Source organism: Portunus trituberculatus, chromosome 35, assembly GCF_017591435.1.
Source record: "Portunus trituberculatus isolate SZX2019 chromosome 35, ASM1759143v1, whole genome shotgun sequence".
NCBI classification, from domain to species: Eukaryota; Metazoa; Arthropoda; class Malacostraca; order Decapoda; family Portunidae; genus Portunus; species Portunus trituberculatus.
Window position 1 is genome coordinate 19,538,703 of NC_059289.1, and position 18,734 is coordinate 19,557,436.

The 18,734-nt window shown below is 39.7% G+C and overlaps 2 protein-coding genes across 2 annotated transcripts in view; both read right to left on the minus strand.

The window, feature by feature from the left end:
• The window catches only part of LOC123513269 (collagen alpha-5(IV) chain-like), a 116,522-nt gene extending 116,423 nt beyond the window's left edge, over positions 1-99 (minus strand). Inside the window, exon 1 of the mRNA XM_045270339.1 lies at positions 46-99. Within this exon, the coding sequence (XP_045126274.1) occupies positions 46-99 (54 nt within the window). The remainder of the gene's footprint in view (positions 1-45) is intronic.
• On the minus strand, positions 47-12,937 carry LOC123513291. The gene is made up of 4 exons (XM_045270371.1): positions 12,799-12,937; positions 8,061-8,337; positions 3,443-3,619; positions 47-207 (listed from the first exon to the last, which is right to left on the minus strand). Exons 2-4 carry the CDS (start codon positions 8,286-8,288, stop codon positions 178-180), a joined length of 435 nt encoding a protein of 144 aa, XP_045126306.1. The 5' UTR covers positions 8,289-8,337; positions 12,799-12,937; the 3' UTR covers positions 47-177.
• Between the last annotated feature and the right edge of the window lie 5,797 nt (positions 12,938-18,734).

Below are 18,734 nucleotides of genomic sequence, written 5' to 3' on the forward strand. Positions count from 1 at the left end.
AAATAAAATAAATAAATAGAATACAAATGGCATGTGTGTACTCACTCTCAAATGGAATACAGATGTCTCCTTGTGTACCCTTCCGGCCAGGGAAGCCATTCCGCCCATCCAAACCTGGGACACCAGGCTCTCCTGGTGGACCTGGGAGACCTTTGGGACCCTTTGGCCCAACAATGTTCACTCCTTGACCAGGGAATCCCTTGGGACCTGTAAAGATATTCATCTTTTAAAAGTCTATTTTCTATCTTTTTCTCCCTTGACATGATACAGTGAAACCACACGTGCTGTGGGGCCCAAGGGGTCTTCGAGCTCATGGGTTCAAATCCTGGCCATGATCTGAGAGTGAAGGAGGTACCAAAAATACCTCCTTTAGCCTGTAAATTCCCATAAAAGCCCATACTGTTATAAGAGAAAAAAAATTCCCCACATGGTTGCTTACATCACTCTGGGTCTAGACACCTCACTATACTATATCTATTTATTGCTTGATATTGTAAAACAAGATCAGCCCTCTGAATTGTTCATTTGAATGTCATGCAAGCCTCAAAGTAGTAACTGAAATATTAAGACTACCATACTGATACAAAGTTTCAAAAGTGATCTCTGCAATCTGTCTCAAAGTGATAGCTGAGTTTCTGTGGATGAATAGGAACTGGCACTGAGTTTTGCTTGACTCTGAACAAATTTGGATCTAAGAGTATTTTTCTTGTTATGGATAATAGAGAAACCCTTGGCATGCTTCTCAAGATGGGCCTGCTATAGATGACAGTTGATGTGAAACCTGCTGGCTTTGGTTTGGAACATTAAGATGTCTCAGCTCAACCACTGATTGAGCAATGATTGTTGCTGGTTCAAGAAAAGGGATAAATATAAATGTCTTGAAACCTCTCTCTTAAATGAGGTAAAGTCATAGGAAAATGGAAATACAGGAGCACATAGGGAAAGTTAGAGTTTACTAGAGAAAGGTATGAATGACTGGTAGTTCTGGTTAACTCTTGCACTAGAGAGGTAGACAGAATTGAGGTGAAAGGAAGAAGAAAGTCTTTTGCAGCGAGGCCACATTAGGAAGGAAGGCATGCAATTAGCAAGATCAGAAAAGCAGTTGGCATGAAAATTACAGTAGAAAATAGCAAGAGATGTAACATTATGTCGGTTAGAAAGAGGCTAAAGACAGTTGGTCAGAGGAGATGAACTTATAAGATGAAAAGCTTTTAGTTACATCCAATCCAATAGAATTATTTGAGTGCAAACCTCTACACATGCAAAGAGTACTCCATACATGGGCAGATATGGCCTTTGTACAGAGTTAGCAATTCGGGGGTGAGAAAAACTGGCAGAGATGCCTCAGAATGCCTAACTTTAGCAAGAGATGAGATGTGAAGTTTCCAGTTTAATTCATGAGTAAAGGACAGACTGAGGAAGTTCAATGTGGAAGAGGGGTACAGTTGAGTGTCACTGAAGAAGAGGACATAGTTATCTGAAGGGTTATGTTGAGCTGATAGATGGAGGAATAGAGTTTTTGAGGCATTGAACACTACTAAGTTTTCTCTGCCCCAACAAGAAATCTCAGAAAGATCAGAAGTTAGGCATTCTGTGGTGTCCCAGTTAGGAAGGGTTCATCATCTCTAAAAAGACGTGAAAAAGTGTTGGGTGGTATCATCAGTGTAAGAATGGATAGGCCAAGAAGTTTGGTTTAGATCATTAAAAAATAACAGGAAGAGAGTGAATGACAGGACAGAATCCTGAGGAACACACTCTTAATAGATTTAGGAGAAAAACAGTAGCAATCTACCAAGGCAGCAATAGAATGGTTGGAGAGAAAAATTGAAATGAAGCTGCAGAGGGAAAGATAGAAACCATGGGAGGGTAGTTTAGGGATCAAAGCTGTGTGTCACACTCTATCAAAAGCTTTTGATATGTCGAAGGCAACAGTGAAAGTTTCACTAAAAATTTCTACAAAAGGATGACCAAGACTCAGTAAGGAAAACCAGACCACCAGTAGAGTGGCCTTGATGGAAGTTATAGTGGCTATCAGATAGAAGATTGTGAAGTGACAGAAGATTAAGGATCTTCCTATTAAGGATAGATTCAAAATCTTTAGATAAGCAAGAGATTAAAGCTATAGGGTGGTAGTTTGAGGGTCACTCTTTTTAAAAACAGGATAAATGCAGGCAAACTTCCAGAAAGAAGGAAAGGTAGAAGTTGATAGACAGAGTTGAAAAGAGTCAGTGTCTGGAGACTTGACATGATTCTTGGCTGAAATATAATGCACATGAGATTCAGGTAATGGATGGCTCATGTACCTGTTGTGGGCAACCTCTCATCATGTATAGCATGAGAACATGCTATATTAAACCAAAGTTTGAAAGGTTTAGGTTAAAAGAAAGAGTGAGGAATGTATGCCTCCATGTCAGGCTCTATCACCTCTGTTATGTGCTCAGCACACATAGCTGAGTCTCTGATACAGAACCAGGTGTCATTCCAAGGAAAATTAGCATAATAGCTCCTCAGGTTCCCCAACTGGTAGAGGTGAAACTCCATAGGCACCTCCACTTTGGGCAATCCTATGGCTGGACTAGAGAAATAGGACAAGATACAGGTATGAGATTGTGATCAAAGGAGTCCAACGGAGAAGATTGAATTAAGGATAAGGAAAGGTCAAGAACTTTAGGTGTATCTCTAAGATGATCAGGAATACAAGTAGGGTGTAGCACCAGTTGCTCTAGGTCATGGAGGATAGCAAAGTTGAAGATCAGTTCATCAGGTTGGTCAGAGAAAGAGGCAAACCAAAGCTAATAGTGAACATTGAAATCTCCATATAAGATCTCAGTGAAAGGATATAGACAGAATGTGCTCTACTTTTGAAGTTAAAGAGTAAATTTCCTATGGTCAGTGGAGTTAGGTGCAAGGTAACCAGCACAGATATATTTATTTAGAGAATGACTCTGGAGTCAAAATCAGATGGTGGAAAACTTGAGGATAGAAAAAGTAGGAGGGAATTAAAAAGGGGCAACTGTCAGTTGCCTCAGACATCTGTGTTTTGGTGAAGAAAAGATGAGGTTTAGTAGAGGAGAGATGGTGTTCTACAGGTTAAAAATTAGATCTAAGACTGAATGTTGCAGAAGTTAATGAAGAAAAGTTGAGGTGGGATGTCGAGACATTTATGGTTGATACTGAAAGAGCAGTCCAACCTAGGAACATTTATGGGGCCCCTTTCCAGAAAGTGACTCTGAGGCTGATTTTGGATTAAGTCTATGCTTGGTGTTCAGTGGTAAATCTTACATGGGAGAGAGCACTAGTGAAATGCAGTTAGCTATATCTTGACAAAATTTGCAGCTTGCTGTTTTCTCTTTTCTTTGCAACTTCTTTTCTTCTATGTTATTAATCCTATTCCATGAGCTTCCATCCCATGAATGAGTAAGTGAAACTTGAAGTGAATTACCTTCAGGTCCAGGTGAACCCCTTGGTCCTGGGACACCATCTTTACCAGGCTGGCCAGGGAAACCATCTGCACCCTTAGTCCCATAGGCAGGGTCCCCTGGAAGACCTTTGTTACCTGGAATGCCTGGTGGCCCTCTACGGCCTTGTGGTCCAGGCAGGCCAATAAAGCCAGGGTATCCTGAGGACATGCAAGATATAAAAAAACAGATCAGCAAATTATCAACAATAATAAGTTTTCCTATACTAGATAGATCAAGGCTCACCATTAAAGAAAACCACAAAGATATAAAATATCAAATAGTCAATAGTTTTAGGTATAAAAGATATTATATTGCAAATAAAGTGACTACATCTACACACCAACTATGTTACAAACCTCTTGTGACAGTTACAATTACAATTACTTACTTTATTTTATACTCTCAAAAAAATTTGATCATAATAGAACTTCAGTCCTATTTCTTTGATCTTCTTCTTCCTACCGCCATTGTGTGCACACACTTGAGTGAGCTCCTCGGATATTCCTGAAATTCGCCCAATTCTAAGTGACCTACATCTCTCACGAGTGCAGGATAGTGACATAACAATCTTTAGAACATAAACTGTGAAGAACTCCCCTTGTACTCGCGTTATAGAGATATAAGTCTATATATAAGTGAACTTGGGTCATGGCCCTCTAGTGGTTGCTATAGGAAACCATTCGACCCAATCAGTCTCGTCCGCCTGAAGTGATAAACAGTGAAGCAAACTACACCTCAAGTTCAAAGGTCGACGAAATGGAACGCAGCGAGATCCTGACTCTCTTAGACAACCAGAGAAAACACTTCAATGATGCCTTGGACCGCATGGAGAAGAACCATAAGAACATCCAAGAAAAGCAAGAGAAGAGGATCAGTAAAGTCACCGCCAGTTTAGAATTCACCCAAGCAAAACTGGACTGGACGAAGCAATCGCGAACCTAAAGCAAACATCGGTTGAGAGGAAGGACTTCGAAAAGAAGGTACAGGAACTGACTCGAAAAAATGATGAACTACAAAAGCAAGTAATCAACTACGAAGCTCGTATGGACTACTTGGACGATCAGAGTAGACGCAATAACCTTCGCATTGCTGGTATTCCGGAAGAACAAGGTGAGAACTGGGAGCAATGCCAGAAAAAAGTCATCAAGATCATGAAAGAGAAACTGAACATCCCGGATGTAAACATCGAGAGAGCACACCGTGTGGGCAAGAACACCAACCAAAGAACCCGTGACATTGTCGCCAAGTTCGCTCGGTACCCTGAGTGCGATGCAGTGTTTCGAGCCTGGAGCAAACTGAAGGGAACAAATATCTACATAAATGAAGATTTTTGTCCCGGTACAATGGATGCTCGACGTCAACAAATGGACGCGATGAGGGAAGCTAGAAGAAATGGTAAGCAGGCTTTCTTCAGTTATCGAACCCTCATTGTGCGAGATGTCAGCATGGGTGCGGGAGGGTCTGGTGTCGAGCGTGCGGGAGTGATGCAGATGCCGCCTGCGTTACCGCGTACCTTGCCACTCACCCCTGTCCGACCAACTCCTTATCCTTCTTCATACTATTACCAAACCAACAAGAGTTACCAACACATCTGCAACCATTATTGATCACATCTGGTCCAACAATATTAAGGAAAATAAGTTCAATGGCATTATATATGACACTACATCCGATCATTTTCCTGTATTCTCCATTTTTTCATTTAAAGACTACTGTAAAACTGAAATTGATGAGTCTGATATAATTTCTTTTAGGAAGTATACAACAGAACAGATAAATTGCTTCAAAACTTGTTTACTCAACATCAACTGGGACTTGGTTTTGCCTCTAGAGATCCAAATGTAAGCTATAATAATTTTATGACAATTTTTTTCCCTTGTTTTGATAAATATTTTCCACTAATATATAAAAAGCACAAATATAAACACTTGCATAAACCATACATAACTCCAGACATAGTAAAACTCATTAAAGAAAAATGTACAGAGAAAATATGCTAAACACCCAATTACATATGGCACATTGTACCGCAGACTTCGGAACCAGGTTACTAGCACAATAAGAACCGCACAAACAAAATACTACCAAACAAAGTTGAATGAGAAATCTGGGAAAATCAAAGACACTTGGGAAATTATAAATGACATATTAAATAGAGAAAAGAAACTAAAATTAAGTAAAAAATTTCTGTTGAATGATCGTGAACTTAGCAGTCCTGATGAGATAGCACATACTTTTAATAATTATTTTGTCAACATAACAAATATATTATCAGAAACAAATACACATCAACAACATAATTATCGTCAGTACCTACAAAATAGACAGATGGAAGATTTTTCTGTTAACCTTGTCACAGAAGATGAATTTTTAGATGTCACCAACAGCCTGCGTGATTCTACACCTGGTTGTGATGGAGTGCCCATGAAGGTCATCAAGGAAGTGAGTGTGTTGCTGTCTCCTGTGTTATTGCATATATTCAACAGCTCTTTTATAACCGGAACATTCCCAGATGCCCTGAAAGTTGCACGAGTCACCCCAATATTTAAGGCTGGGAACAGAAAAGAATTTAAAAACCACAGACCAGCATCAGTGCTTAATGCATTCAGCAAGATCATCGAAAAGTTAATGTGCAACAGAATATATAAATTTTGTCAAACTCATAATATTTTCACAGATGCACAACACGGCTTTAGACGAGGAAGGTCAACTGAAACAGCACTGACATCGTTTGTATATGACATCATATCTTCATTTGACCAAAGAAAATTTGCAGTGGCAATATTTCTTGATCTGAGCAAGGCATTTGATACTGTTGACCACCATATTTTACTACAAAAGTTAAAGCATTATGGCATAAGGGGAGTATCTAATAAATGGTTCAGTTCCTACCTAAATAATCATAAACAGTATGTCCAGTATAATAATACATCTTCATCTACTTTAAACATTTCAACCGGTGTTCCCCAAGGATCGATACTGGGACCACTATTATTCTTATTATATGTTAACGACATAGTTAATTCTAGTTCGTTTTTTAAATTCATTCTATTTGCAGATGACTGCACAATTTATAAAAGCCACCCAGATATACGTAATTTAATGGCATCTGTCAATGAGGAAGTACAAAACATTAACAAATGGATACAAAATAACAAGTTAACACTCAATATTTTAAAAACTAACTACATTATTTTCCACAGAAACAAAACATTACCACCAAATTCAAGCATATTAAAAATCAATAACACAGTTATTAATGAGATAACAAATGTAAAGTTTCTAGGAATAACTGTTGATAATAAACTATCATGGAATAAACATATAACCAGTGTGTGTAACAAAGTAAACAGAATGAGTGGCATTTTATATTTAACCCGTCATCTTCTAAACAAGGAGGCACTGCGACATGTCTACCACACACTGGTTTACCCCAACATTATATACTGCACCACCATTTGGTCCAGTGTTCCTACCTCAAAAATAAAACCATTAGTTATCGCACAGAAAAGAGTAATAAGGACGATTACGGGAAAGACAAGATATGACCACACCAACAACCTCTTTTTAAATATGAAATTACTAAAAATAAATGAAGTAAATACATATTTCTCTGCACTATTTATATACAAATGTCTAAATAATTTCACTGATAATTTTTACTTTAGATATCGTAGAATCGAAAGATATAACCTGAGAGGTGTTGACCTATTAGAACTTCCAGTAGCGCTCTCCAATCAGTCACAGACGAGTATTCTGTATCACGGCTCAAAATTTGGAATCAGTTACCACCAGATATCAGAACAAAACCAACCCTGCTGTCTTTTAAACACTGTCTCAAAGAGTTCCTATTAATGAAATACAACCAAGACTAATTATTAATATCCATGATGCTACAATAGTTTAAGAACTTCTTTGCTTATATTTGTGTATGTATTTTTGCAACTGTGTGTACTGTGTATACATGTCCATATGTATGTACACGTGTATGAATTCACGTTTATATGGGGGTATATGAATATCAGGTATTAGTATATATTAATTGTAGTAGTATTAATTGTATTATGTACTCATACGAGTATATCTTGATTAGATGTATTTGAGTTTATAAGTATTGAGGTATTGGTGTACGTATGTATATATACTAAATGTACATAGCTATGTATGCAAGCATAGTATGTGTGTATGTATATGTATGAATCTATATTCGGATTTATGAATATTTCTTTCATATAAGTATGGACAGTTCATGTAACTAGTTTACAAAGAATGTTAATTATGTATATAATTAACATAATAAGGTTTTTTGGGATTGAATACATAAGGAAGTCTGTTTTGCACTATATTGAAATGTTTTAATAATTATTCGGCTCAAGTGTGTAATTTAAGGAGCCTTTTACGAGAGTTTACTCTCAACAGGCTCAGCCAGTAAGATATGTTTCAGTAACATTGTAAATATTGTCTTCCTATTTATTATTTATATGTTTTGTAAAATGAAAATAATTTGGCTAAATAAACATTATAAATCAAATCAAAATCAAAATCTTAACTTTATATATTAAACTTATCATTTCAACCTCAAAGTCTAATAATTCTCACCATCATCTCCAGCATCGCCTTTCTCTGAGCGTCCTGGAGAGCCAGGAATTCCGTTTTCTCCATCAAGTCCAGGGAAACCTGGAGGACCACGCAAGCCCACTCCTCCAGGCCGACCATCATTACCATCCTCTCCAGGTGGACCACGAGAACCAGTGATGCCCTGGGGTCCTGGAGGACCTCGGTATACATTAGTGTCTCTTGGGTCAGGAATTCCTGGAGGACCTGCATCTCCTACAGGACCTGGGCGTCCATTGAGGCCATTCTCTCCAAATTCACCCTAGGAAAAAGACACTTTCTGAATGGCTGCATTTTATCTTCTGAGTCCAAAACATGGAAATAAAATTAAAAAGGCAGAGGCAAGCTACTCAACATTGGTATTTTGATTGACAATTGTTGAACAAATGTGGCAAATGTAGTAGGAATTTTGTTGCAAGACAGAAGCACCACATCATGATGTTGCAATACCTTAAATCAAATCATTAAGTCAACTGGTTTAAGACAGAAGCTAACTGACCATCCATTGCCAACACATGCAGTCTGTACTGTATGTACAGTCATCTTTTGATTAATGAGTTTGAATAACACAATTTTTAATGCAACTTGATATTTAAGATGATATGATTAAATAATGTGATTTATTTGATTTAAAGTGGATTAACTTGACTCGATTATATCACAGGCACCCACACTGCTTCTGGCAGGAACTGCACTAAGAAGCTCTGAGCCAGGATCCAAGAAACTTAACAATGAACAGAGCAACTTCTGGCTGCAAAATGGTATACATCAACAAATAGGAAAACATTGTTACTGTAGTAACAAGGCTGCTAGCAGGGTGTTGGTAACACCACCTGCTGAGGTGTTGCTGTCTTGTATACATATCAAGTTATCACAAAATAATATTTCTAGTAGCTTTTTACAAGCTTTACTAACAAAAAAAGGATTGTTTTATGAGGTATAATGTTAAATCTAAGTTTCTCCATTTATTATCCCTTTGTTCCTTTCATCTCCCTAAATTTTACTCTCATTCATCGCTTTTTCACTTTTTTCTTTCATTTCCCGTTCTATTTCCATTCCCCCTTATTTGTTATCCTCTTCCTCTATTTGTTACCTATTTTTTCATTATCCATTTTTCTTTCTATCTCTTGTGTTGTTCCTTTGTTATTCCTATCTATTCCATTTCCTTAATCTATTATCCGTTTTTTGTCTTTATCTTTGTTCTAATTCCCACTTTCTCCATTAACTATCTCTCTCTCTCTCTCTCTCTCTCTCTCTCTCTCTCTCTCTCTCTCTCTCTCTCTCTCTCTCTCTCTCTCTCTCTCTCTCTCTCTCTCTCTCTTGTTGACCAATAGTGTGGCTTCATATTATGTGATGTCGTATCAGCTGGGTGGACGAGCTGCGAAGGGGGAGCTAGGAATTAAGGAGAGCGGGCAAGGACATGGTCTCTAAGAGAGTGCTGTTGGGAGTCCGGGGAGGAACAGCCACCTGGTTAGGCAGCCCCCCTACCCTGCAAAAAGACATTTAGGTTAGGTTTGCTTAGGTTAGGATAAAGAACTTAGGGGGGTCTTTGGGGAATGCAGTCTCCCCAGCCAGTTTAGGGTAAGGTGGTCTGTAGACTTTTTTTTGGGGAGGCAAATTTTGCTAAATTTCTCTCCCCTGTACCCCCTTAAAAAAAAAGAAAAAAAAAACAGATTCCAAGCTTGCTGAGGGGGATGAAGGGCATTTAAAAATACTTAAGGAAGTGCTATTGGTAAGATTTACCTTCAGGGGCACCCAGGGACAAGGGATCAGACTCAAACCTAGCTTGCTGTTATTAAATCTTTATATTTATGGGCACAACCCAAACCAAGGTAATTGCTCTTACTCATAAGCAGCAAGATCAAATAGTCTCTCTCTCCTCTTCCAGCACACATGTACTTATCTATGCTGGCAGCAGTGACCCCAATGCTGGCATGACTGGCTCCATGCTTTGCCCTGAGGGTTTGTAGACTGATGTTGCTGGCTTGAATGCTGGTTTCTCTGGGTTTTCACCCAATGGTAATGAGGACAGTGAAGAAGGGGAGCTTCCTGTCTCCCCTATACACAGTGTGTTGTTGCAAGGTGCTAAGACCTATGGGCCCTTGGAAGACATTGAAACACATGTTGCGGATATCACTTTGATGATGGGATGCATGAGGAGGACTACAAAGAAGTCCTGAAAGATGACAACATAAAGAGGTAAGACAATTGCCCTGCAATGGACCCTATTGAGTGTAACTCACAGATTTTAGAAGCGCTTAAATCAGACGCCAAATGGACCTATTTCCGCATGAAGGAGATTGGTAAAGGCTTACTCAAGGTTGCCACTATCATTGTCAAGTCACTCTCTGTGCTGGACAATTTGGACAGGATGAAGGAAACTCTGTGGTGGCTCAGGAAGTTAGTCTCCTCAATGGGGCTTTGGCCCTGCTAGGAAATACTAATCATTGTAATAACCTGGCAAGACACTTTATCATCAAGTGTGAAATCATTCATAAGTATGCTCACTTATGCTCAAACAAGGTTCCAATGATAAGGTTGTTGTTTGGAGATGACGTCTCGCAGTCTGCCAAACAAATTGAGGAGACAGAAAGACTGACGAGTGAATTCTCTGTCAGGAAATCCTTCCCCACTTGGTAATTTGGCTTCAACAAACCTGCTAGGGGAAAAGTGCATGTGTTCCAGGGTAGAGCCCCTCCAAGAAGATTCCTAACTAGATTCCATCCTTACGGACAATGTTGGGTCAGTTCCAAGGGAGAACCACAGCTCACCTACCTACAGAAGGACTCTGAGCAAAAAAATTCCCTTGGCCGAGGACACAGCAATTATACAGGCAGGTACTAATTTTGTTGCAGGCAGACTTAGCAATTTTTTGCATGAGTGGTGTAAGATTACACTTGACCTTCTTATTCTCAACATTGTTGCTGACTACCACCTTGACCCTGATGTGACTAACATTACACCTTTGTTTTTATGAGTCTGAAGAGTATAGTTTTAAGGAGGAAGATAAAATTCTCATTGATCAGGAAATTACTAAATTGTTAGGTCTCAAGGTAATTGCTCTTACTCATACGCAGTAGGATCAAATTGTCTCTCCCTCCTCTCCCAGCACACATGCACTTATCTATGCTGATGACATTTCCCTCCTTTGTTCTCTTTCCACTATCCAAGAGGCTCAACTTTCACTTTAGCATGGGCTTGATCTTGTCCACTCTTCAACTGCCTGTTGGGATCTGTTGTGAGTGCCCAGAAGTCTAGCTTTTTGTGGTTCACCAGAAGGTGAATACCCAACATTCCAATGGTCATCATTGATGGTTCCCCAATCCCCTTCAAACTAAAGTACAAATTCCTTGGTCTACTATTGGATAGCCCCTGCCTCTGAGGCTGCCACATACAGTACCTGGTGACCTCATGCCTTAAAAGGCTAAACTTAATCAAATCCCTGGCAGGTGTCAAGTGGGGTGCGGATGGGCATACACTCCTCCATTTTTATTGTACATATATCGGGAGTCACTTGGACTACAGATGTGAGGTATATGAAACGGCCTCACAATCACATCTCCACAAACTGGACGTCATTCAAAATTCAGCCCTCCTGTCTCTACCCTTCAAACAGAGGCCTCCTTCCCCTCCCTATCAAACAGACACTCTACCTTCCTCATCCAGACCTACAACAAACTTGCCTCTTCCCCTACATGTCATGCCCTCCACTCCCTCCTCCTTTGCCACAACAGGAAGCCACTTCATGGCCCCTTGCCAAATCTAACCTACACACCCTTTGTAGACAGAGCCCTCTCATTCTTTGCAGCTCTATGGGTAACTCCTCTCCCTTTCCTCATCCTTAAAAAAAAATAATCCTCTGTGTTCTTGGTATTCTCTCTCTTCCTCAGTCTCTTAGTGCCTTCACACATCTACACAATGGTCCAAAACCAGCTGTTTAGTGCAAGGCAAGACCCTACTGAACTCACTCCTACACTCACAGTACCAGAACCACATCTACACCAATGTCTTTTGCCTCACTGAACCCCCTTCTGTCAGTGCAGCTATTTACAGTCCCTCCAGGTCCCTTGACACTGCCTGGAAGTTGTCAGCTACTGCCTTCATTACCACAGCAGAACTGTTTGCCATCAAAGAGGGCTTTTAGTTTGCCACCACACTTGCTGCCCCTTGCTTTATAGCCATCTTTCCAGATTCACTCTCTGCCCTCCAAATCATAAGATCCTACCACCCACACTCTCACCACAACCTCACCCTCATCATCCATCACCTCATACTCCACCTGACCTTAGTACACAACATCGACCTTCAATGGGTGCCCTCCCATGTTAGTGTCATGGGAAACACAGTGGCTGACAGGGCAGCAGCAGAGGCACATACCCATCCCTCCCCTATTGACCTAGCCACTGACCAGACTGACTCCCTAACTGACCTCAAGACAGACTGCAGGCAACACTGGGAGACAATGTTGACTGACACCTTACAGTACACCTCACTGGGACAAATTAGACAGGACACAAGACACCACTGGTGGACCTACTCCCCCAACTGGGTAGGACACAGCAGTCACCAGACTGAGAATTAGCCACACCTGCCTCATTGCCCACTTGCACAGGGTGGGCATGTGTGACTCTCCCCACTGCCCCAGGCTTGTGTGGACCTTTGCCACTCTTCAAGTATACCTACAGGCACTATAGGCTATAACATAAAAAAAGTAAAACAATACCTTCATTCCCTTAGGTCCTGCAAATCCAGCTACTCCTGGTGCACCCTTGAAGCCTTTAAGTCCCTGTGGTCCTGCTCGCCCCTGACGCCCAAGCTTGCCTTTCTGTCCTTCGAATCCTGGTTGGCCCTTAGTGCCTTTCTCTCCAGCATGGCCTTTCTCGCCTTTTGAGCCATCTTCACCAGGTAGGCCATCCACACCTTTATCTCCATCATTACCTTTTTCTCCTTTGATGTCATGTGTAGTAATTCTGTTGAGGAATGAGTAAGAACCATTGAGGCATACCATTGGCTACAGATGATGGTACACATCCTGCTAATATCAACAACTGTTTGTCATTTGCATGCACTATTACACTCTGAAGAACCATAGGATTCATTGTCATGACTTCTGAATGAGTAAATCACCTTTACCAGTCATCACGATTGATAACAATGACTTAATAATGGAAACCAAATGGATGTTGCGTCTATGTGTGCAACGACTTAATTTGCTCTCGTGCCCATGCTCTTGAATCTTCCAAGTTTTCCACCATCTGGTTTTGACTCAATAGTCACTCTATCTAAATTGATCTGTGCCATCCATCTCTCTCCTAACTCCTCTGACTATAGTAAATTCTTTGACTATTTAACTTCCAAAGTGGAGCATATTCTATCCCTATATTCTTTTGTGGAGATCTCCATCCTTGAAGATTTCAATGTTTGCCACCAGCCTTGGCTTTCCTCTCCCTTCACTGACCATCCTGGTAAATTAGCCTTCAACTTTGCTATCCTACATGACCTATAGCAATTGGTGCAACACCCTACTTGTATTCCTGATCAGCTTGGAGATACACCTAACATTCTTGACCTCTTTCTTATCTCTAATCCTTCTACTTATGTTGTATCTATATCTTGTCCTATTTCTCCAATCCCTCCTCAGGATCCCCCAAAGCAGAGGTGCCTCTGGCATTTTGCCTCTGCCAGTTGGGGGACCTGAAGTATTATGCAGATTTTCCCTGGAATGATTACTGTTTCCGTGTCAGAGACCAATCTCTGTGTGCTGAATGTACAATAGGTGATAGTGTCTGGCATGGAGTTGTACATTCCTCACTCTTTTACTCAACCTAAACCTTCTAAACTTTGGTTTAACACAGCCTGTTCTCATGCTATACATGAAAGAGAGGTTGCCCACAAAAGGTAATTGAGTTTTCCATAACCTGAATCTCAGGCACTTTATATTTCTGTACAGAATCATGCCAAGTCTTTTTTTCAACTCTTTTTATTTATAGAGTGGTACCTTGAGATACAAGTTTAATTTGTTCCGTGACAGAGCTTGTATCTCAAAACAATTTTTCCCACTGAAATGCATAGAAATGCCATTAATCCATTCCAGCCTCCCCAAAAAGAGCACTCCTACTTTTTCATTGCACAAAAACATAATAAAAAATAATATAAATAGATAAACTACTCTTATAAAATATGTATATTTATCTCAGAGGATGCATTCCATGGGGACGTTACTGCATTTCCAACTCTCACTTAGGATTGTCGATCAGCTGGAGTGTACAAATATAGCCACCCACAGAAGACTGGGTGCTCTAATAATCATTGAATAAATGAAGTTTTAAGTAAGAGAGAGAGAGAGAGAGAGAGAGAGAGAGAGAGAGAGAGAGAGAGAGTGCTGTAGAGGTTTGTTTACCTTTTTCTCCCCCCTCTGTGATAAGCATTGGTGGAGGAGGTAGGTGGAGACAAGAGAAATTTGTTTTGCCTTTTCAATTACTTACACATGCATACTTTATCAATGCATGAAAATATATGAAATAACAGCAAAAGTTTATTTAGTGTTCTTATCTTGGAGACACACATTTTTGGATAATGGTGGTAAATGGTAGGGAGGTCAGAAAGGATGCAGGCACAATTCACGCGTAAACATTAAACAAATTAAAACTGCACTTCCTTCAGACAAAGAAAAGGTCACTAAATACTGTGGAAATGGTGAAAGAACAATCAAAGTACATGAGATCCACGGGATACTAGCTCAGCTGAGACTGGACCATCCCCAAGCATGACTCATATCTCAAAATTTTGCTCATATCTCGACATTTTTAAATAATTATCAAATTGTAGCTTGTATCTGAAAAACTTATATCTCAGGCAGCTCGTATCTCAAGGTACCATGGTATATATATATATATATATATATATATATATATATATATATATATATATATATATATATATATATATATATACAGGTAACCCCAGTTTAACGAAGATTCACACAACGAAATTTCGCTACAACGAAGGTTTCGCTTTACTACCATCTGCTCGTTTAACGAACACCAAACTCGCTTTAACGAAGTTTTATCTAGGTAATTTTTTTCCAAATTTGAAAGCCCCACCGTATCATGCAAGCTGACGGGCTTTTGAATACACCAGGAGCTGCTGGTACTAAGGCCTACCTCAGGAGAAATCCTGAGACACCTGTAGAATAAAGATCAAGATCAAGCCTCTCGTGGACAACACAGGCACTGCCGATACAAAGGCCTGACTCAGAAGAAATTCTGCATCACCTGTAGCATCAAGATCAAGATCAAGATCACGTGCACCACTCACTCCCTAGTCAAAGCATAACAGCATCACCAGCAGCTCATCTTCCCTAGTTCAACTTACCACCAAAACGCCCTGCAATGTGGCCTAACGTTCCTAAGAAGACCAGGAAGTGTCTTACTCTCGAAGTGAAGCTGGGTATTATTCACAGACAAGAGAGAGGCCAGAAAACTAATAACATTGCTTGCCACCATCTTGACTCCATCTACTGTAATATTTTCAAGTCAGCAGACTCTATTAAGAAGGCTAGTGAGACTGCATCTTCCTTGAAAGCTAAAAGAACCACCTGAACTCGTGACTCTACAATGGATAAAATGGAAAGCCTTGTGGAAATGTGGTACATAAGTTTTGTATGTGGTACCATGATGCGCACTTTGTTTACATTCCACAGGTTGCCGGTTAGTGTATTTCCCGTTTCACTCTCCCTCCCTTCATAAAGTTAAGATTATCAACATTATAAAGTTACGTACATACATACATTAGTGTACATTATAATGACTTAAATTAAACTACCTAAATGTTTAACTTCATAATTTTTACTTTCATTAAACCTTTCACTGTACTATGATGCACTCGCACTTTGCTTACTCTCAATGGAAGTTCGAATCAGGGGTTAAACTTGTTATAATCGGTTCACTTAACGAAGTTTCGCTTAATGAAGTGTTTTTTAGGAATGTAACCCCTTTGTTAAGCGGGAGTTGCCTGTATATATATATATATATATATATATATATATATATATATATATATATATATATATATACAGTAATACCTCGAGATACGATCACCCCAACATGATTTTTTTATATACGACAAAAAATTTCATATAATTTACGCCTTGAAATGTGACGATATTTTTAAGATATGAATAGCCATCGATAGGTGGCACAGCAATTGCTCGGCTACCCTCCTCCACCCAAACATTCAGCCTGCATTGTGTATCGTTGTTCATCCTTTGTACACATATGTGTCTGTGCTCCTCGGCAGTGTGTATTTTTTTTAAAGTTTTGTGAACTCAAGTAAAAGTTTGGCGAGAAACACACAACATAGCCTATATTCACATACTGATTATACTGAGAAATTTAATAAATGAGTGAGTACAAATGGTGTTCCACCCACAAGCAACTCTTCCTCTATGTAATGCAAAAAACTAAACTCTTCCTCTATGTAATGCAAAAAACTAGAAGTCTCTAGATGTCATGGTTACCAAAATATCACAGGTTTACATGGCTTTACATCGGATCGGGTTCAGCGGCCTTGGCTAGAGCAAGTGAAAATGGGCCCCTTGTATCCTCTCTCTCTCTCTCTCTCTCTCTCTCTCTCCTGTCACCTGTTTTGATACCACTCTCATTCAAAAGTTGTCTCCCCATAACAAAGCGAGAGACCCGAGGTATAGAAATAAGGCGCGTGGGAGAGGTGGCGGAAACAGAGACAGTGAAATCACTGTCACTCCTACCATTCATCGTTGGTAACACAGTGATGTAGAGCATATGTTTACTCCTGGTGAGTGTTGCCAGCTCACAAGCAAAGAAAACGGGAAGAAAATAGCCAAAATATAGCCGTAAAAAGCCTAAACATCTATCGACGTGCCCCGAGTCTTGTGTGATGAACGTCTATTGATGTGTCTTGAGTTTTGCGGGTTAAGTTGTTATTTTGGGCAATATAGTGCATTGTATTTATCTTATATTAAATCTATATTTGGTTGGTATTTAAAGCATGTTAATCTTTTTTGGGTAGGGAGTAAATTCATATCACAAGAACGAATTAATTCTATTTCCATTAATTTCTATGGAAAAAATTTATTTGATATACTGTACATTTTTTTGACATACAACGATCGTCACAGAATGAATTAAAATTGTATGTCGAGGTACCACTGTACATTGGTACTTCGACATACGAATTTAATTAGTTCCGTGACGATCGTTGTATGTACGCATCTCTTTATGATACATGATATGTCAGAGTTAGTGTATCCCTCATTAATAACAGATACACTAACCCTGACGTATCCCGTATCATAAAGAGATGCGTAGACAAGTGGTACACTCAACAAGAAGAAAGCGAAGGAGGAGAAACAATCAAAATTTACTACAGAGGACACATGTCCAACAACTACAAGACCGAAGAAAAACCATCAAAAACATTGTTTACAAGAACGTGCGACCCACCAACAAGAACAGTAGGATCACTCTTATTATATACAGTAATCGCCCATGTATCCGGATCACCATTATTCGGAATTCGCTACTATCCACAACTGCCCCCAAGCATATTCAAACCCACCGTGCTAGCGATCCCTCGATCCCGCTAGGTGGCAGCATTTACTCCCATGCCCTCCCAGAGCTGGATCCAAGAAACTTTAACAATGTCAGAGCAACCTCCTGCTGTGAAATGGCATCCATGAACGCTTGGAGGGACGGTAACGAGGTTGCTATCAGGTTGCTGGGAACACCACCTCTCAAGGTTGTGTTACGTATCGTCTTATATATACATTTATATTCACAAAACAACATCTTTATTACCCTTTTGCAAACCTTGCCCCCAAGAAAGGATTGTTTTGTAATGCATAAAGTAAAATGTTACATGGAATACCAAAAATAAAGCAGAGATGAGATTGGTCGCAGATGTGGTGAGGACTCGTGGTGACTTAGTCGCTTCTTCTTGTGACCCTTTAACTTACGTGACGCTTTCACCACGATATTTATGTTTCCACTCGTTTATTGCCTGTTACAATGTATACCATGTGTCTGTGTTCATATACGATCATGCCATGAGGATCACCTTGACTCCGTGGCACCGAGTGATAGTGAATTACTATTGAAATACCGGTTCCTCAGCATGAATTACTTGCTTTGGAACTTCATCTAGCAGAGGAGGACTCAGTGACTCAGTGAGGTATGCAATTCTCACTCATACCCAGATTTTGCTTCACTTATATACTGACTATATGTACACCAAAGCAAACTATTGTTATATATAAATACAGTCAGCGCAAAAGAAATGGCTGCACCCATTGATATTACGTCAAATCTACTCTTAACTAAGAACATAAGGTATATAAGGGAGAATATAACACAAATACTGCTATATTTTGTTATTATTAATATCTTGTCATATTACCCTTCACTTTCAAGACAACCGTAACCCTACTTGGCATACTATCAAATAATTTTCTGAAGTAACTTAAGTCAATGTCATTCCATATGGCGCTAATTTTGTCACGTAACAGATCAACATTCGATACAGGGAGCTTGCCAACTTTTCACTTTATTTCATTCCATAAATTTTCAATTAGATTTAAGTCTGCACTGTGCCCTGGCCACTCAATCAACTGAATTTTCTTCT